The sequence below is a fragment of the Cebidichthys violaceus genome, unplaced genomic scaffold (assembly GCF_023349555.1).
Source record: "Cebidichthys violaceus isolate CVI_PGR_0920_01 unplaced genomic scaffold, fCebVio1.0.p SCAF_8, whole genome shotgun sequence".
NCBI lineage: Eukaryota > Metazoa > Chordata > Actinopteri > Perciformes > Stichaeidae > Cebidichthys > Cebidichthys violaceus.
The window spans coordinates 17,807,219-17,829,566 of record NW_027176964.1 but is presented as its reverse complement, the minus strand read 5'-3'; the positions used below and the strand labels follow the sequence as shown (position 1 = coordinate 17,829,566).

The 22,348-nt window shown below is 42.7% G+C and overlaps 1 protein-coding gene across 1 annotated transcript in view; it reads right to left on the bottom strand.

Annotated features, from left to right (window-relative positions):
* Positions 1-22,348, bottom strand: part of brinp2 (bone morphogenetic protein/retinoic acid inducible neural-specific 2) — a 168,586-nt gene that overhangs the window by 84,644 nt on the left and 61,594 nt on the right. Inside the window, exon 2 of the mRNA XM_068738211.1 lies at positions 9,999-10,451. Coding sequence (XP_068594312.1) covers positions 9,999-10,384 — 386 coding nt within the window. The 5' untranslated portion in view covers positions 10,385-10,451. The remainder of the gene's footprint in view (positions 1-9,998; positions 10,452-22,348) is intronic.

Sequence of the window (22,348 nt, the reverse complement as noted above, 5' to 3'; positions counted from 1 at the left end):
TGTGTGTGTGTGTGTGTGTGTGTGTGGCAGGCAGTTTGTGACCCACATTCGTGCTATCTCCTTTTGTGAGTTATGTTGGTCAGCCACACACACACACACACACACACACACACACACACACACACACACACACACACACACACACCCAGTGTGCCCGACAGCCAAGTGTTCCCCGCTACACAGGCTCTTTCCTCCTGACTGTTTCCATCACAGAGCCACAGGCCTGTTTCTAACCCGCTGCTCTGGACCCGCTAAGCGTTCTGTGTCTCTTATGTTGTGGGTCACAGGAGAAGCCCTCAGACCCCCATCCTGCGTGTCTCATCAGCAGCCAATCTTCCTCAAGTCCCCCATGAGTGGAGATAAGTAGGAAATTAGGCAGAGCCTCCGTGTCTGTAAGAACTGCTTGACGGGTCGTCTTTGTCGTTTTCAGAAAGATGGAAATTGAAAAGAGTGTGATTGTTCCGCGCTGTGCGCTGTTCTTCCTCATCCACATCCAGCCAGAGGAGGCTCTTCACAGGTGATGCCATGTCTGATTGGGTAAACAACACTTGGGTAGAAGTTTGAGGGATTCGTTTGGGTGGATGGGATGCAGTGTCAAACATCACAATACAAATTCATACAATAAATTAACATGCTTTATATACAAACAAACACACTATAGAATTTTTTTTCAAACCAATTAATAACTGAATTAGTAAATAGATTGTTTGGTTGCTAGGATGTTAAATGATAGTCAAAGATTAGAGCTTTAACTAATGATTACATCTATTATTTCTTTTCATTAACTGATTAATAGTATAGGCTACATAAAATCCATCTTAAGATCCAAAGGCGACGTCTTATAATAACTGACCAAACGCCCAAATATTCAGTTGAATTATGATATAAAACAGAGCAAAGCAGCAAATCCTCATATTTAAGACACTTAAAGCAGAAACTTTCTGCCTCTTTTGCTTCATAATTGACTTGAACAACTGCAGTTCTGTCTATTATTCAACAATCTAATGAATCAATTATTATTGTTGTGATATGGAAGAGCACTTCTGTCTGAGCTCTTGGTCTCATTGAACTCGTAGAAAGAGGAAGAGGCTCCTCATCCTCTGCCTGTAGACCTCATAGAGGCTCCGTAAAGAGTCCTGATCGATGCAAGACTTTGGAAACCACCGAGCGACGTTTCTTATTCTACACGTTATTCTTAACATTCACATGAGCAAAGTCAGTGCTTCATTTGAGGAAAGGATGCTGTTATACTCTCACACATCTGTGAAGAATTTGCAAGTAACTAAGAAGCTTCATCACGCTTTTAGATGATGGTGATGGTGATGGTGATGATGATGATGATGGTGATGATGATGATGATGGGATAATTGGACTGAGGAGTGTCTTAAATCACGCCTAGTAAGTCTGGTCATAAAAGTTATTCTTGTGAAACGACGACAAATTCTTAATTTCTGAGCCAAATGTTTTACGTGTTTCCAACTGGTTTCTGTTTTTCTGTTGACCGCAGCTCAGCTTCTACATCCAGATGTGATAATAGGTCTGAGTGCTGGTCTGCACTACCAGACACAGCCCACCCTGTCTCATGTTAGTGTACATACATATAAGTACATCCATCTGTTAGAAATGTGAAGAATGCATTCGCTGCTCGCTGCTTTTCATGACGCTGCTTTCATTGATGTCGATGTTATACCAATGGATTTGACTTCTCCACAGCCTCTGGCCATGAGAGAGAAGAGGTCACGTCCCATCCGTTGGTAGTTCTCCAGCTTGTTTGAGGCCGAAGGTCAACTACAAGATTAAAGAATTGAAGGGATCAGGGTTAGCGCAGGGAGATGTGGCTAACATGCACTCCCATCTCCATTACCCCTCATTAAGAAGCTAATGAGAGCAGCCGCTTGCAGCTCGCGCTCTGTGGAAAAGTAATGCGGAGAAAAGACCGCCGGCGCTTATTTCCTCCCGATGATCACCACGTATCAATAACGTCACGGGAGTGTAATTAGAATCACAAGGGAGGTGCTGTTCACACGTGAAGGAGACAGAGTGTTGTTTTCTTCATAGTGACTATGAGACGTCATCGTATTCGAAACGCAAAATAAGATTTATTATAATTACGGGTTTGATCCAGTCCCTTCGTTCAGGCATCCATTGTTCTACCGTCACTGATCAGATATCGGAAAATGTTCATGAAATTATGTTTCATCATTAGTTCACTCAGAATTACACTGATTAGCATTTCCGTTACAGCACGGAGCATGTTTATTATTTCATATTGTAAGTCACATCCAAGGGTAAAAGGGTAAATAAACCGAATTGAAAGGCTTTTAAAAATGGACGTAGGATGTGGATCCGAAGCTTTAAACAGGAGTTGTGTTGTAGTCCTTTCCTTCTGGCCCGGCGCTGTGTCCTTGAAGCCCATGCTGTCAGACCCCCGCTGGCCTTGTTTCACTGACACTGTCATTGTTTTCATACAAATTGGGAGGGAGTGTGCCAGTTTTCTCGAGGAATACTTTGGCTGAAATGTACGGGTGCTTTGTTGTTGTGGGTAGCGGGGGATGCAGCAATCAAATCAGAAGCAAAAAAAGCAATCCCAGCATATTAGGAATGCACTTACAAAGCACATGCACAGAGCGGATGGCCATGAATCTGTGATGGCGAGGGAGGACGAGATGAGAGCAGTCATTTCTGACATAACAGGAAACCGCTACGGACGGCTTAGCCGTGACCCGATCCCATCTCAACTGGAGGCACTTCCTTTTTGCTTTCAGGACTTCAGTTAGTGATGAGTGACCTCATTCAGCATCCCTGTTGTACTGGTTACTTAGTAACTGAAAGCAACTTTCTTTCCAAGATAAACCGGCAGCTAAAGGAGGAAGTCTGCATCAACATGTCATCAGAGAGAAAGAGGCTTCGCTGTCAAAGACCTCTGACAGCGACAGCTTCACCTGACGTCTGTGTTTCTGATAACATAAGTCAGCATGGAGGGGAGCTTATGGAAACATGAGGTTAGACACGGTTTAGACAAGCTTTCACAAACACAATCGTTTTCATACAGTCTCAGTAATCGACACAACGATGCCTCCTGAATTCATTTCTGAGTTACAATTAATAAATCCATAGCAGTGTATTTGCTCTTTGTAGTTAATATTCAGTGCTTTTGTTCTCCTCCTCGGTGTCATCGTGTTTATCAGTGAAAAAGACTCGACATGTTTGTCTCTTCTCCCCTCCAGCACAGGATGCATTCATCATATTTCTGAATTCTTTGCATCTGTACATTTTGAAATTCAGATTGTGACGTCATTATTAAATAACCCAAAATATGATTATGTTTTCTCTTGAATACCGAATTAATTTATTAGGCTCAATGCTTCAAACTTAAATGATAAAACTCATCAAAGCCTCAATGATCAGCCTCACGTGACTGAATGAAATGATGATCAATGATGTAAAAAGCTCTCTGACTTTAATTGTTTCCATAATAAAAGTTATTGAAGGAAATATGAGATCATAAAAACACAAATCTTTATAACAAATGAAGAAAGTTGTTTATGGTCCTTTTGTTGCTCAGATTATAATGAACACATATTTAAACATATCAAATATAAAGCTTGAGTTTAATCTGATCCGTCTTCACTGTTTACATGTTGAAAGCTGCAGCGTCCAATCACATAACAGATGAACAATGAGGGGGCGTGTCCGCCGTTAAAACACTTCCTGGAAGGCTGTTCTCGTGCGTCCTCGCTCATGGCTCCTCAGAGATCCCTCCTCTCTCCTCTTTCCTCCATCCTCGCTCCTCAGAGCAGAAATAAGAGCTTTGGGACGGCCGTCAATATGGCGGAGCAGAACAACTTCCTGTTCAAGCGAGGATGGAGGAGCGAGGAAATGACACATAAGAGACTAGGATATATCCTCTGACACAAATGGTCCGTGTCAGTGCTACCTTACCTAGCGAGTAAATTGCATTTTTGTTTTCTGGCTGTGAGAATAAGAAATAGTTGTTCATTTTTTATTTTTTTTAAGTAAAAGTTATGAGTAGAAAGCAGAGAGGAAGAGTTTGCCATGTTTCCTCAGTTCGCTGTGATCACAGGAAGTGTCCCGCAGCCAAAAGCAGACTGCTCTGACAATCTGTCCCACTTTTGTCACAGAACCTTCACCTGTCATTTCACACTACGCCCCCCCCATCATCCGTAAGTGAGGCTGTCATTTCCATTCCACTCAAGTTGAGGCGCAAAGAAAGAAGGGGGAGTTTGTTTTTTAAGTGAAAGAAACACCTCGACTGAGAGAGTGAACAGCCTGCGAGTAGAAGGAGTCACGTATGTCCATAAGTAACCGTTAAGAGTAACCGTTAAGAGAAACTGTTAAGAGTAACCGTTAAGAGTGACCGTTAAGAGTAACCGTTAAGAGTAACCGTTAAGGAAACCGTTAAGAGAAACCGTTAAGAGTGATAAGAGTGACCGTTAAGAGTAACCCGTTAAAAATGACTGTTAAGAGTGACCGTTAAGAGTAACCGTTAAGAGTAACCGTTAAGAGTGACAAGAGTGACCGTTAAGAGTGACCGTTAAGAGTGACCGTTAAGAGTAACCGTTAAGAGTAACTGTTAAGGAAACCGTTAAGAGAAACCGTTAAGAGTGATAAGAGTGACCGTTAAGAGTAACCCGTTAAGAATGACCGTTAAGAGTGACCGTTAAGAGTAACCGTTAAGAGTAACCGTTAAGAGTGACCGTTAAGGAAACCGTTAAGAGAAACTGTTAAGAGTAACCGTTAAGAGTGACCGTTAAGAGAAACCGTTAAGAGTGACAAGAGTGACCGTTAAGAGTGACCGTTAAGAGTAACCCGTTAAGATAAACCGTTAAGAGTGACCGTTAAGAGCGACCGTTAAGAGTGACCGTTAACAGAGACCGTTAAGAGTAACCGTTAAGAATGACCGTTAAGGAAACCGTTAAGAGAAACTGTTAAGAGTAACCTTTAAGAGTAACCGTTAAGAGTGACAAGAGTGACCGTTAAGGAAACCGTTAAGAGAAACCGTTAAGAGTGACAAGAGTGACCGTTAAGAGTAACCCATTAAGAATAACCGTTAAGAGTGACCGTTAAGAGTAACCGTTAAGAGTAACCCGTTAAGAGTGACCGTTAAGAGTGACCGTTAAGAGTGACCGTCTCCAGCTGAGAGCACAATTCAAAGCAGACCATCTGCTGTCTTTGTTTTCTGAATTCAGGTTAACAAAAGGCAGAGAAAAATGGTCCCAGATAATTAGAGCGTATATAACTCTACATTTCTGACAATACAAACGCCTGCGACAACTTTCAAGAGAATCTATTTTTAAAGAGCTCACGGAGGAGCGGAAGGGGGAAGCTAAAACCGATCATATGCGTATTTCCAAGTAGAGGAAATGGAAAATTCAGATTGCAGCCTCAGCCTCAGCAGTGTGCATCTATCACATTTTTGGTATTCAATTTGGGAAATGATAATGGTGACAGGGGCCGGCGTGAACTCTGGACCCGGCTGCATTATTTATACACTTCACACACCGTCGTCTTTCCAGCAGGGGAAGTGTTTGGCCCAGACACATGGAGGCTCTGCTGTAGGAGCCAACCAGAATTATTATTATTAATAACTTAAAGGTTATATCAGCTGTTTTCATTTCCTCTGCAACATGATTGGAAAAGATACATTCTGATTATTTTCAGAATAGTTTAGCTTTCTTCTCTTCACACGGATACATTTTGAAATAGATTGTGTATTTTGTTTTTGCTCTTCTGTCCGCACTGAGCTGAAAATGTAACTTTTGTGTGTCACAAAAACTTCATTTCAGACCGACTTCTACTCCGTTATCAGAAACATGTAGACGGTACGTTGAGCTGGACTGATCGCAGTGAGCATGGAGCAGACAGAGAGGATGTTAACCCAGAGTCTCCACCATACCCGTCTCAAGATGCTCCGTCGTTTTTTGACCATGTCGTCTATGAATCTATTCTTAAAATTATTTAGTACTTTTTTCTCTGTGATCCAAACTCATTTCTTCATATAATTATAAATAAAACAAGACAAAGAACACGCCATAAATTAAGCATCATAGAAATACAATGCCAGTGTTTGTGTGAGGGGAAAAACTAATGAAATGACTTAATGAATAAATATTAATACTAGTGAGTAAATACATTTAAATTCTTTGAATACAACACCTATTAATGCTGACCAGATGTTTGCTGTGATGCACAGCTTTTATTGTTTAACAAAAAACACATTTATCTGCCTACTTTTGTTCAGACATGTCAGTGTGAGCGTCTGGAGATCATTACCAGCTCAGAGTGGACGGACTGTATTCATGTAGTCGTGTTCTATCTCAAAGCCAGCACATTGATACACTGACCCCTTCTTCACTTCCTGCCCCTCTTCTTCCTCGGACCACACCCATTGCCAAACTCGATCTTCATCTTGATCTGAACTTCACACCTGTGGTTCATCAAGTTTCGTGACTACAACATGCTACCCGTTTCCCGGGTAGTTCCTGTTTCATTAGGGCTGGGCAAGTTAACGCGTTATTACCACGTTAACGCATTCATTAATTAACGCCGACAATTATTTTATTGCATTAACGCGTTTTTTTAAAATGCAATACACACCGTTGATGTCACCAAATCACCAAACAAGACGCACCGTCACCAGAAGAACACACGAGTCTATGAAGAGGAGAGGACTACAAAAGAGACAGAGTCACAACGCGCACCGGCCGTCTCTCACCGGAGACTACCGGACATCGCCGGGTAACCGTCGTCACCTCTGAGTTACGGTGCATTATGTTGATGAACAGTGGGAGCTGCGTTCACATGCTCTGACTGTCATGAAGACAGAAGAACACATTCTGATGAAACGTGTGGAACATTGTATTCATGTTGCACAGCAGTGGAACATTTAAATAAAGTCACACACTGAGCACAGATAGTAGAAATATAACTGATACTGTGTGAAGAAGGGGTATTCAATTAAAATTCCAAAAGGTCCAGATTGAGAAAATCTCCTCGTGCAAAGGTCCAGAACATTACAATAACATCTAACTTGCTCTATATATATATATATATATATATATATATATATATATGTATTCAAGAAGCCTAGTATCCTATATATATATATATTATATATTCAAGAAGCCTAGTGTCATATATATATATATATATATATATATATATATATATATATATATATTCAAGAAGCCTAGTAGTAGTAACAACGTCTCTGTGTCGTCAACAACTGTCAAATCAAATAAAGAAAGTTATCAATTATATTTTAACAATTATTATTCTCAGTTTTCATATTTAACTGGATGGATAATAAATAATACATAGAAATACATAAATAAATGTTCTTCTCTCATTTCAAGTAAAATAATCTAAAAATTGTCAAAAAATCTTTGAATTAGTGAAGGGAGAATGTATGGACAGTCATGACTATTTCAGGCATATTTTACATCACAAGTTGTAATTCTTGCTCATAAAATGCTCTTTCAACTGGTTCAGCCTGGCACTAACCCCCCAACACACACACACACACACACACACACACACACACACACACACACACACACACACACTGATCCCGCTGAGCTCAGAACAGACAGACTCAGCAAAAAGTCACATCCTAGACTAGTTTCACAGCTCACTGTGCGCCCGCCGCTCAAAATGATCAAGTGCTCCTCTTTTATCTATTCACAGATTTAAAGTATTTAAAGCTCTGACTTTAATCTCCCAGACAAAATACATTCAGCATTTCCTCTGATCCCTGTTTGGTCGCTCTTTACTTAAAGGCTCTCTACTCTCAACGCATTTTATGTTTTTAAACCAGGAAGGATATCGTGACTCGCAGTATGAGCTCGCTCTAATATCAAATTACTTTTTATTTATTAATATATTACTACATGATACAAACTAATTTCTTCAAACAATATAAGTAAAACAATAGCAGTAGTATTTAGCGAGGGGAAAAACAAATAAAATAATATTATATTATTATTATTATTATAATGATAGTCTATAAATTAAAAGATAGTCATTAAAATAATCATAATCAAAGTAAGGGAAATAAATATGAAATAATTCTGTTTAAATGCTAGATGTAATGTGATTGTGAAACAGCAATAGAAAAGAGAGACTACAGGATATGTCATCTAAATGGTTTGCCTTACTCTGTTTAATGAAATAAAAAGAAGTAAAGTAAAACACAGTTTCACCCCAAATTAAGACTAAATCCGCCACAAACAATCCAATTAGTTCGCTAATGGAATCTCCAAACCACAGAGTCACGTCTTGCCTCCCGTCCTCCCTCAGCACTGGAGACAAAGGACCACATTAGAGGAAAAGGAAACGGGATATCGCTCTCACAATTCAATTTCAAGCCATCCAGCAAATTTTAATCCAGACAAGCTGTATTTGACAATATTGCATGTTTGGAATAAAAGTGATACATCTTTTCATAAAACGCTCTCGTACACAAACAGAACTTGATGGAATTCAATAAAAAACTCAGATCTCTATGTATTTACGCTACACGCTACAACGCTGAATAGATACACATCATCATGTTGACCTCTTCTGTGCATGTTAATCATCTTGTTATGATGTGGCAATATCTTTCACTCAGTGACATTTGCTTTAATAATACTTGGCTGCTCAACATCAAAAAGGAATATTAAAATAGCTCTGCCCTTATGTATGCTTAGAGTGTTAACTTTTATGTGTATTTGCTCACTTTCATTGTCGTGGAATGTGTGTTTGGCTAACAGCTGACAGATAATGGAAGTACCTGGCTCTGCCACCAGGACAGTTATCTTCTGAAAGTCCTCGTCTGTTTGGCCATCCATTCCACCCTCCCATCAGATCTACTGTGACGTTCTCACTATCTTAACTACGCCCGCTGTGATGTGTTTACATCGGTTAGTTGAAAGTCCAGGACGTCGCATACAGACGTTAAAGTGTTACCTCGGAATCAGACGCCGAGGGCCACTGACCAGACTGCATATCTGACAGTGAATGCGTCTGTGACTTTTAAGATGATCTATTCTGAAGACCTCTTGAAGGAGAGGGGACGTTAAAACTGAATACTTATATTCCAAGAAGAGGAAATGAAAATTCCAAATTGCAGCCACAGGGGACATAGCACATATCTATCACATTGGATATTACGTTTGTAATAATAATAATAATAATAATAATAATAATAATGCATTAACTCTGGACTGCAGCTGACGAGATGGACACTGATACGAGTCTGTGACTATCTCTATGTGGGAAGTACACCACTGCACCACCGCGATAGCGGTTCCTCTTCTTCTTCTCTCTAATCTACCCTTCTTCTCTTTCACTTGTTGAACACTGCTACTACAATTACAACTCTTCAGGCCTCTAAGAACCATTGAAACTGAACAAGAGAAGAGAGAATCCAGCTCTCACAGCGCATTCACGTTCAATATGCGGCAAAAGGTTACAAGTTTCTCGACACTCAATTTTACACATGAACGTCACTATTTGAATCACTCAGCCGGTACAATGTCTTCTGTATTCACATCGGCATGATCTACGTTTGAGCTTTAAAGCTTTTTTAACAAACAAATGGAGGCATGGAGTTTGACAGATGTGGGCATTTTTCAGGCGTGGAAGGTCTAACATTTCATTTTTTTAAATCTAGGATTCAGTGTACTCTCTCAGAAGCCCTTAAGAGTGCGGGCAGGTAGCCTGAGATATAAGTGAGAGCACACCCTCTTCCTCCCACTGGTAGATCTTTTAAATCCTGCTACTCACACACAAAGTCTCTTTCTTTCTGTTTCTCTCCGACACACACACACACACACACACACGTACATTCCTATATTACCAACAGTGGACCGACAGGCTACTCCAACCAAGTGTGGACCTGCTGTTTCTGGTCATTTTGAAGAAAAAAAAATAGAACAAAACATTTACTTCTAAGGTGTTTTCATGCACGCGCACACACACACACACACACTCACCTGTAAATCTTGTATCTGGTAGAAAATCCCTGCTGGAACCTCTCTCTGAACTCGGTGTACTCCGGACATCTGTGGAAAGGTCCCTTCTCCGACAACAGCCAGTCCAGCTGCCCCCCGCTCTGCCTCGTGTTGAAGCCCCACGCCGAAGAGCTGGACGGGGACGAGGAGGACGAGGAAGACGAGGAGGACGAGGGGGACGAAAGGGAACCGTGGAGCACCTTCCCGCCGCTCGCCCCGCCGCCCACCTGTTCAGCTCCGGCGGTCCACGGCAGCCATAGCAACACCCACGGCAACCATAGAAGCATCAAGGAGGACGCCGGCCATCTAGCAAGGCAGGCGGAGCCATGGGAGCACCTCTCTTTTCTCATTGGCCAAGGAGTCGCCATGGTCCAGGTGGTGATGTACTAGGGCACCTAGGACCGGCATTTCTTCTGACAGTCACCTCCCACTGGCCTGAACAACAAGACACAAAGAAACATTGTCTTTACTTACTTACATGAGGAAACATTTAAATTGAGTCTCAGTCATTGATGGACACTTCTGTCCACATATTGTGATTAGTCCAGAATAACAAAGGCAGCACAATGTTCCCCAAAGTGGTGCTCATCAAAATGACATCAATCACAGCGTCTTCATGGCTGCTCTAAAGGGTCCATGTCAGAGCAAACATGATTATTGTTATCAACGTTTGAGTATTAACTAAATGCACAAATCAGACGGGCGTTGCTTTCATTCCTCCAAATGAATATGATTTTCCTGATGAGGGCACTGCCTCTCGTTAATGTGTAATGTGAGGCCTCCGTTACGCTCACCATTTAGTGTTTAGATAAATCCAGTGTAGCATTCATTCACTTTTATTTGCACTACATTTATTAGATTCGGTCCGGTGTACGAGCTTAAGCCGGTTTGATTTTACACAAACTGGCTGAAGCGGCAGTCATTAGAACACGTTCTGGCATATTAAAGGAGACGTTGATTGTCGGAGCTTTTAATGTGACAGCTTTCTGTTCCACTCCAGACTACATCTATTCACCTGATAGTCAACGATGCAACCTCTAATGGGTTGCTACCGTTCTAAGCTGGGAGAACCATACACGTCATCTCAATGATCTTCATACCCGTAGACATAAGTGCCGCGTGGATCCAGTCCGCTTAAGTTTAGGGAGGTTGTTTAGCGGCAATGTACATAAGTACATAAACTAGGTGGGAATATCTTGGATTATGATCAGCCTTTAATATTCATGAATAACACACCATAAAGTCTGTACTTCAGGACATTCTCATAAGAAATGAGTAAGTGTAACAGAACCATCCGCCCATCTCTAGCGAATCTAGTCGGAGCCCAATTATACTCATATAATGATTGACAGAGAAATATAAACACTTTGAGGTTTTAATTTGTACAGAAAGGATTGTCAGCTGATAGCACCGTAATCACTATCTGCTCCGTCTCAAGGTCCCGTTCACTGATGATATTACAGCACAAGACGTTTTGCAGACTTCAATTTGCCCTTTTTTTGCATCCGTTTGCAATTGTCCATGTGGCACAATATAAATGTTGACTTTGAGCTGAGAACAATGAAAGGTTCAGACTGTGAGGTCTTCACTGACGAGGCGCAGAAACATTCCTCTGAACTTCAGGCAAGGAATTTAACGGAGAGAACATGTATTTGGGATTACCTTTAGACCGTAAAATAAGATGGCATGATTCAAAGCGGAGGACAAAAGGAAAGAGATCATTCCAAGCTGCCATGATCACTGGAAAGACATTCCTGAATGTGCTTCAGGAACCAGCAACACTCTGAAGACACTAATGATTTCACTGCATCTATGTGTGGCTATTCACATTCCAATTTTGCACCAAATGTCTGCATATTACCTTCTTTAAATATGTGCAAACATCACGGGAGCACCGGGACGCTATTTGCCTGGCGGGGCGGTTGGGGGAGCATTTCACCCTCATCTTATTTTTGGAAAGGGTTAAATGGACTTTACTTGCATTTCTCTTTTCTAGTCTTCCGACCACTCAAAGCTTTTTAACACTACATGTCATCATTCACACCTATTCATACACTGATGACAGGAGCTACCATGTAAGGAGCCACCTGTCCACCAGGACCATCTAACATTCATACAACATTCACTCACCGTAGACACACGGTAGCTACGGTTAACTTGCCCAAAGACACGTGAACATGGACTAGCGGAGCCGGGGATCGACAGCCGACACTCTGATTGAAGGACGACCCGCTCCACCACTGAGCCACAGTTGTAGGTTTAACGGCCGCAAAATCTGCACAATCCTTTTTTGGTGAATTCGCCCACCAGTGTGAGACGAGCACTACAGCGACGAGACTGACTGCTCTCAGTGTCTTGATGCTTTGTGTGTTTGGACAGGGATGTCATCGCCCGTCTCCATTCTGATCCGGGGTGTCAGCAGCACACGCGCCAAACACATCGGCACAAATCACACCGCGGCTCAAGTGTGAATCCTCCGCGTCCGACACCCAAACTTCCGGCTGCTTGTGTTTAGTCGACGCAGACATTCGCACGCTGTGTTCACACTTTCCTTGAGGTGACACTTCTCGAGACTTTACGGTGCCCTTCAGAAAAGCCGAGGCTTGCCCCTCGTTTTGCAGGATTGCTGGGTGGAGTCTTTAGGGACAAGTCGGCATATCAGAACGGATATGTAAAGCAGCGCACAGGATGCTTTAAGTGGATTGGGATCCCGAGTATTCCCTGTTTATCGCACAAACAAATTAGAGAATTAATTTCAGGTGGATAAATGCAGGCTCAGACATGAAAAAAACAATACTCAGGGCATTGCATTTTTAATTTTCGCTCACTGCACCGAGAGATTACTGCAGTTTGAAAAGGCAATTAGTGAAGTCATCTGTCAAACGAATGTATTTATGCAACTAAAAGCCGGATGAGGACTTGATGAATGGGACGGTATGCTGATGCAGTTTCCGTGTACTGTACTGTCCCAAAGGTATCGCTGGTGCAAATTAAAAATGTACTGCATGCTGGATATCACTTTGTTATGCCCGTGGAGGAGGGGCTAAAATCATATACTATGAAATAAGACAGCCTACAGGGGCCTGGTTACTATTAAACATTTAAAACAAAATAAAAAAATAAACTTTATTTAGAATATTATGAAATCCCTAAAAATGTGTCCTCTGAACAGAGTGTTTACAGGTAATACCACATATATACGTAACATATAAACTTACATTTGGATTTGCAAAAATTTAACAAATTCACAAGTGCTGCCTTTAGACAATTTGAAAAGCATGCTTCAAACATGCTGTACTGAAGAAGACTGTAAACTAGAGATTGAGACCATAAACTCATGTTTACAATGTTTACTGAGGGAATAAATCAAGAGAGAAGTAGAGTCATTTTAGACTAGACTTCTATACAACCAGAGGAGTCGCCCCCTGGTGGACACTAGAGACAATGCATGATTTAAGTTTTAAGAAACTGGTTTCTGAGACATACAGTTCAGAAGGTACAGGCCAAAGCTTAAAGTTCATTGCTATAGCGCCACCATCTGGCAAAATGACCATATGGGTCCAGAGCAATAGAGCCATTAAGTGAAAAGTCAATCAGTCAATCAATGGTCGGTTCTCGGGACATTCAAAGGACATACGCACATCCTCACAGATTCCTTCCTTCATAGTTAAGAGCAGTATGTATGTATATGTGAGGCAGCTTAAACACGTTGGAAGTGGTATTGATTCCGAGGAGAATTCCTGCCCTGGTTGTTCCACTCTGCAGATCTGTGAGATTTGCCTTTCAAATGGAGCTCTGAAAAAAATACCACCCCTCTCAGAAATAAGTGATCCCCCATAACTGCCAAGCAACCCTCTCCCTCGAGTCTCCCCCGCTAATTATAAAATGCATAAAACATGCGGCGAATGCCAGCGAGACAATGGGGGGGGGGAGATATTGTGAATTCTTAGACCTGACATTCAATGTTCGCCTTGCATTATTCACACACCCTTTGCGTATTTACCCTTCTCCCTCTCTCGCTCCCAAGTTGGAGGAAGAGCGGATGTGAGATAAAAATAAATAAAAATGCACGAACATCTCAAATCCATATTGGTGGGGGGGGGGGGGTAGGTCGTCCAGGTGGAATGGAGAAATCGACCACGTGTCGCGTTTAAACAACATCCCGAGGAGTCGAGGGGGGGCGGGCTCATGTTCTATTGGATTTTTTTTTCTTCACCGGGCTTAGCGAGCAAAGAGCGAGTTGTTGTACTCTGTTTGCACAAAGAGGGAGAAGGGGAGGGGAGGGAATGACAAACATGGAAAGCTTGGAACGGTGATGAAGAAACAAGGGGGGGGGGCACAGATTGACAGCAGGTCGAGCTGGACAGAAAACGGTCCTCTCGTTAGAATGCAGCTCAGTCTTTCCCGTCACTCGTACTTCCCATCCGGCTGCTGGGTGACTGAAAGAGACCGTGGGGACGGTGGCTCCGCCTCCTGACCTGAGTCAAAAATGCCGCAGAGAGCGTGGAACCTCCAGCAGCATCCATCAGCTCGCTATCGAGTACTGCAATTACAGCAGCTGGGAATCCTTTATCAGATCTGACACGCGTGTGTATCCCAGCCGTGTGTCGCTGCGGACACGTGTATCTGCACATATGCTGCAGAGGCACCTGGTCGGCCCTTGGCAAACATCGGGGGGGGGGGGGGTCCATCAGCATTAGAGGCCAGCTGTATTCCTCAACCCCAGCGAGCTCACTTGCTCACCTCTCGGCGATTATGCGAGTCAGCATGCAGCAATAGCCGACCAGCTGAACACCTGCTCCAGCCCTGTAATTCAGGATCACCGCACACTGAGGGGGGGGGGGGGGGGGGCAGAGAGAGCTGGGGTTGATGCTAACGGGACGGGATGACACTCGAGGAGACACAAACAGGGAGGTTAAGAGGGAGAGACACAAGGAGAGACGGATGAAACCAAAGGCAGAGACAAAGGAGACAAGGATAGAACGGAGCCGTCTCCGCATGATGAGGGCTTCAGCTGGCATAGCTCAGACACTACAGGGTAACAGCTTCAATAGATACCACCATGAGACAGTCACATCAATGTGTATATTAATACATTGACATGACATTACGATTGATTTCACTGATCTGAAAGATGACAAACTGTGTTATGGAAGCTTAATGCCCCAAAATCTCAACATTGCTCAGTGCATAGAAAATGTTTCTGCCTGTAGCATCTCTCTTAACACTCTGTAAGGGTTATTTACTGTATTTACTTCATACATGTCAGTCATTGCCATGAGAGAGACGATCTCTGTGGTCAAAGCTCTACAGGACACCTCCAGCCTGTCCTGTCACTACAGTGGTGACCTCGTGCAACTCTTTAAGTAATCTCTGTGTTTTATAACATTTTATAGATTAAACCGATGAATAATTAATAATTTGCAAACCAGCCGTACAGTTCCCCACTCCTGACGCCCTTCATGGAACCACACCCACCTTTGAACTCTTCCTTCATTGTGACCTCAACTACACATCTGGAAAGTTTTCTGTCCTTTTCGTTCAAAATACATGTAAGCACCTGGCGAGGTACTAAAAACCTGTTGGCTCCTCTCCAGAACCACATGTTACTAGGTGAGAACAATACCAACCACACGCAGGTGAAGACACAGGAGGATGGCTGATGGGTGATGATCTACATGTGTCCATGTGGATTTATTTCCTGGATCCTACCCTCTTAAAACCCTGGAACATCCTCGCTCTCAGCTGCCGTGTTCTCCAGCTTTCATAAGCGATGTAATCATCTCGACAGAAAGTGATACGTGCCGAAAGAAAAGTCCACGATTAAAGCAGGGAAAGGATGACTGTTAGCCGTCAATATTTCATGAGGCCTTCTCCGATCCCTAAACCCTCTGAGACGATTAGGAGGCCGAGGCTCCGCCCACTGAGCTGGCCTCGAGGAAAAACAACAAACTACAAAAGTGTTAATCTTTCCCCTTCCGCTAGACCATTAAGGATGAAGAATAAAAGTGTACCGCAATTAAAGTGTGACTGGATTAATCAGCTGTGGACAATAGAAAGGGGCATGAGAGGGCATTACAATGTAATGTAATGTAATGTAATGTAATGCATCTGATTAAACAAGAAGAAGAGAAACATGTAATTGTCTTTTCAGAACGCCTACAGCCTGAATCGGTTTTTAAACAAGCAGGTGGTGGAAAACTCACCCATCTCAAACACACACACACACACACACACACACACACACACATACAAACACACACACACACACACACACACACACACACATACAAACACACACACACACACACACACACGACCGATTACGAAGCAGCAGAGAGGCAGCGTGCTGGCGATAATGTCGGGAGGCACACTGATGTGTTTTTGGTTTGGAGCTGGAACCCCAGCAATTTATATGCTGTGCTGGCTCTGTGTGTGTGTGTGTGTGTGTGTGTGTGTGTGTGTGTGTGTGTGTGTGTGTGTGTGTGTGTGTGTGTGTGAGCGTCCCCGTGCAGCACATGCTACATCCGTGTGCGTTACTGTCTCATCAGTGTGCACTCTGGTCATCCTCCAGCTAGACAAACAAGCAGCCATATGGTCAATTAAGGCCCATCAATACCTCTGCTAACATCTTTACCGGCTGATAATTAAGAAAAGCGCAGCCTGTCAGCAGCTCGCTCTGCTGAGAATCATATTATCCCACCTCATGAACCCCACCCGCTCATTTATTCCTCTTTTTTCTAGGACCTTGCTTGACTTATCACACAGTATAAGTCATTGTTTGGGCATCATTAGCTGTGTTACAATTATGTCTTTACTGTCTCAAATTAGCAGGCTAATCAAAAAAAAAAAGCAATAAGTTCACCAGGAGAAATCAAGCATTCATAGAGTGAAATAGGCTCTGTTTTGTGGTTTGGCTTTTGGTCTCAACTTGGTCTCCAGCCAAGACGGACTTAAATGGTTTTGACTACAAACCTCATGCTGCTACTACTGCAGAAAAAATGTTTAATGTACCTAAAAATGACATATAAGAAATGCTATTTTGTTATCTAAAACTAGTATGAGGAACATTCATTTTGTGTTGATTGAGGCTCTAGTAGTTCAGAGCACAGTCATTTCACTGCAGCAGGGTCTGTCAGTCTGCCTGGTTCTGGTTTTCCCCGTGCCTCCCTTCCCCCCCAGGGCGCCCTGAAATGCAGCCAGGGTCTCCAGCAGCGTGGTGTCAGTGGGGGCCAGCGGATCAGCGAGGTGAAGCTCTGCTCCTGGAGGAGGAGGAGGAGGAGGAGGAGGAGACCCTGCTGCCGGGCAGAAAGGTCGAATGCGGCAGCAAAGCAGGATCTGGGTAGATCTGCCTTGAGCCGGTTCCTGCTGAAGGCCCCCCCCGATTCTTACATGCTATGGAGCCAGCCTAGCCCTATGTGTAAAAACTAAAGTATTATTAGTACAAATAGATCCATTAATACATTGCTAATCACAGGAGACACAGACGTTAAAACAGGACTATCTGGGGCTCTGGAACCAGTCACTCAACACACTTTAAATGCGTCACACCATGCATGACCTTTGAACCGAAGCATGGCTTGAGTTCCGCTCTTGGTTTTTTCCTCCAAAACTTTTTGTTATAAATCCGGACTGAAAGCTAGAGACTTTTTGATAAGCTTGTTAATCCTGCTCCTGTCACTGGCAGCTATGCTGTTACTGCAACGGTATAACACAAGGCACCGGTCACAATCCATGTTTCATAAAAAGACTGTTACGTACTGTATGACGTCCCCATGAAGCAGAGGCCCGACCACAGACAAGCATTCCCCAATGACGGCCGTGTTTCAGCCTCATTCATCAAGTCCTCTGGAAAGTTGTTGACAGGTACTGGAGTAAAGCTTTAATAATTAAAGAAAGACTAGGCCGGGGGCTTAAAAACGCAATCAGTTGCAAGTTGCTGATTATCTGCCTCAAACTGGTATCAAGAATCAGGGGAACAATCTGTTATCGATCATTTATGTCCAGGATAACTGGCCTCTAAATGTATGGATGACAGCGTAGAAGGGCTTCTGCGTCTCAAGGATTGCTCTCATCGGATTACTTCAGGATCAGCTTTGTTAAAATGGTGGTGTGGAAGTGTTAGTTCAAATTCCAGGAAGAGACATGGTCGATTCACCAACGTGTCGTTGCAGCATCAGTCCTGCAGATGTGATCCTTTGGAAAATCATTTTTCCTTTTTTTAAAAATAACATATTTTACATCTGGGCTCAATTTTTTTTTCTCAAATTTTTGGAGAAGTCAAAGATAAGCACTGGAACATATTATTATAAACATATGTGGGCCTAACTACCAACTTCTGAAAATGAATTAGTCCTCTTCACTCGATAACATTCTTCTCCGTACAGCATCACGTTTCTATTCAACTTTTGTACCGTCTTTACAGATTTTTGATTCTTCCTTTATTACCTCCCTCCTCCTTCCATCACGCCCCCCCTCCCCCCCCACACACACACACACACACACACACACACACACACACACACACACACACACACACACACACACACACGTTCATTTTTCTCCATCTTTGAGTCTGATAATTACACGAGCTGCTCACTACTTAGTCAACCAGCCCCATGCAGTCCCTATATGCACACTGCAACATCTCCTTTATTAGCTGCTAGTTTAATCCCTTACAAATAGGCCCACACAGAATCCTCTGGGCCTCGGTTGATATTCTGCAGGCGGCAGCAGAAAGGGCCGGAGGGGATGGGGGTAATTCAAATTACACCGTGCCATATACAGCTATATAGGCTCACCTGAGGCTCTGTTTGGAATGCACATGAGATGCACTTAAGCCAATCTATCTGTTTGCATGAACAATCTGCTTTCCTGAAGTCATGGCAATGATACAGAGTGATCACTCGTGACACGTTGTATAAACCAGTTAAGTCAGGGTTCTAGGGAAAAAAGCAAATAAAACCCCAAAAGATGCAAAATGGGAAGGAGAGCTGACAAATGCTGTATGTCAAGTACTCAAAATACATTAATGCTCCATTTGTATTCAAACCTAAAGCTGCACTAATCCATTTTTAATTGGATTTAATTCATGTGAGACTTGTAGAAACAAAGCCGTAGCTTTTTAGCAACTTTCAGCACTTTGTTTTGGTTTTTAAGTCCACAAACTTGACTTTTATTGATCTCATTTGAGCTTGAATGCGCCTATAAAGACTTAAACTAAAGGATCAGGTACATTCTTGTTACCTACCCTGTGCTGCAGAGAGACAAAGGTAGCCCTTAGCTAACCACGGTGTAGCTGTTAGCGGCTAAAAGGGCAGATATAAAGAAGAGCGAATATGTGTGAGCTGCCCAGACACACGTCTTGACGTGGATGCTATGTTGCTATGTGTCTGCCTATGGTTAAATAGCCATGACAACTTTACAATATGAAGTTAGCCAATTGCCGTTGTTTGTTTTGTTTCTCATTTAAACGTGATGTAAGCTAACATGGTTTGCTAACAGTTTGCTAACTGCTAGCTATTAACACTATCATAACTGCTAATTACTCATGCTAAATATAATCAGTGTTGGCTGCATCCACACAACAGACAGTGAGCTCACAAACAATGTTAACAAGCTCTTAGCGGAACCGTCGACGGGGTCCCTTGTGGGACCATTAGATGCTTACCAGTCTGGCCACGTAGGCGAATAGGGCAGCCATGCAATTAGCACTGGTCCAAATGTAACCGTAGTGATTAATCCCACTATTACGCGGACAAAAGGTCTTTGACCGAAAACACTAACGAACCACAATGCCGTTGCGATAAAACGCACATCATGCTGGACCAGCTGATTCCGAACATATTCAGTACCACAAATATAAACCGAAGACGTCTATTAATGAGCTTATTGTAGCTTTTGTGGACACACAGCTGTTTGAGTGAGTGTACATTGCCTAGAGATTCTAGTTGTAGTCTGCAGAGGAGCTACGTAGAGAGATACCAATGAATACCGTCTAACTAGGCAGCCATTGTCGTATGAAATTAGGATGATATTGGAGTAAAGGGGTTAGTTTTCAATCTGTAGATGCATTTGCTGATTGATTTTGTGCAATCATATGCTTTTGTTATTGCACTGATGATTGCTGGCACATTTCATGTCAGTTTGAAGGTGGATTGATTTTGGAGGTGCTTCAAATTCCTATTAATATTGATTCCCTTGCGTTGTTTAAAAGCCGCAGTGATGGTGTCAATCTAATAATATTTTCAGCTGCCTCTGATACTGCAATTCATGACAAGTGGCAGCAGCCCCAGCGTTGACCGGCAGCGTCCATTAATCAGCCGTGTAGTCACTTCTGCCATCTGCCGACACTGCTAAATTGACAATAGAAACCATTATTGGGTAGAATTAAGCCATAGCCGAGAGCCCATTTTAAAGGAAATCCATCACCAACCAAACAGCTGAATATTTACCGCTTGATCGTCTCTTACAGCCATCGGAAGCTTCCTGATAGTCTGACAAACATAAAGTACAAGCCAAACCCACAACCACAGGACAGTGTGCTGGATATGTTGCTACATATCCACAAATCCACGTCTCATGCTTCATCGTGCCAAACTATGAAAATAGAATAAAGCTCCTCCGGCAGTCGTTTCCTCGACAAACGATGACTCGCACATGTGATCCCTGTGCTTTCTGTGGAAGTATTTTGTAGGCCAGCCACAACCAAAGGCTGCCAAAGCACTGCCATTAACAAATCCATGATGCTTTTTATGCAATCGGTACTAGTGTTACAGTTAATGGGACTGATGGAACAGTTAGCACTACCGACTGGGTATCTTGGTTCATGTCAAAAGAATACTCTAAAGGAACAGTTGGCTGTTAAATGAGCTGGCTTAAGCTCTGATGGCCTATCAGAGCATTGCCAGACAGGCCATATGTGGGCTAATGGGCCAACCATGGTGTTACAATGAGTCCAGTGATGAAGGTGGTCAATGTTCCCACTTGCCAAATCGCTCTGATCTACATAGACAAACCTGGAAACGGAGGCGGACTAATTCTAATTCCAACAGCACATTCTGTATCAGCTCTCCATAACCTAATCTGAAGTTCTTTGGAAAGCAGTCATTTTGGGCTGCTGTGCCCAGACACTGGACACACGCAGCCAATACTTGATGTGAATAAGAATGAGGGGCTGATAAAGGGGGAGAGATTTGCATGATTCAGGGGAACGTGACTTTCCACCAGTAAATTGGGATAAATGTGTTTTAAAAGAAAAGGCTGGGATGTAAGAAGACCCATCCTGCAGGAAGCCACCGCGAGTGGTGGAAGTACATTTACTCAAGTACTTTACCTATAGATACAAATTTGAGGTACTTGAGTATGTCGATTTTCTGCTGCTTTGTACTTCTAATGCAATACATTTGAGTAGAAATGATTGTACACTTTAGGCGTGGTTCTAGAGATGACGTTGGCCTGACAGCTAGTAGGTCGGTCCTTTACTAGATAGCTATTGTCATTAGATGTACTTTCCTTTAATTTGCTTTACATTTGACTTCCCTTGTACTGCCATCATCGGGTCAACATTTGAATTTGTTCAATACTTTGATGAAGAGCCAAATACCAGCAAACCGAATGAAATTCCCATCATCCTCAGTTGCAGTTCATGTTAAGTGATTATTAGCAAATGTTACAATACCAACATGCTCGACTAAGACGTTTCAGCATTCGGCACGAAGCACAAGACGTGTTATTAAACTACATTTTTTGACAGCTATAAACATTTAAATAACAAATATTTTTTGTTGATACTTTTGCTTTTGTGCTTTTATAAAGTAGTATTTGTATGGAAAGTAATTTGATTCTTAACATGTATACATGCAGTTGTAAGTTCATGTCAAACCAAACTGAACATTTAATAATCATTTACTTATAAAAGTTAACAAGAAGACTACTTTGTTCCACTTCATAAGTGACCTTTTTAACGCCCTGCTGCATGATGGGAAGCCGTTTATTATTTACTGCTGGACCCCGAGTGCATTTTGAGCTGACATTTCCTTACACATAACGGATCTGTTTTTAAATGAGCTTGACTTTATGGTGTTTTGGTCACACTTGCGCTGACAGGGGCTGTGCCATCCCTTTTAAGGCCGTTTCACAAGGTAAGTAATGGCCAAACCCGGAACTCATTCATCTTCAATAAGTGGGGAGCAGGCAGGTGGACAGCCACGGGCCGCCTGGCAGCCTATACAGGCAAGCCAGTTTGTTCTAAAACTGTCATGTTTATGCTTATTCAGCGCTCGCCCACACAGCTGCTAAGCCAGAGTTTAATCTTACAGTTTCTTTGCTTG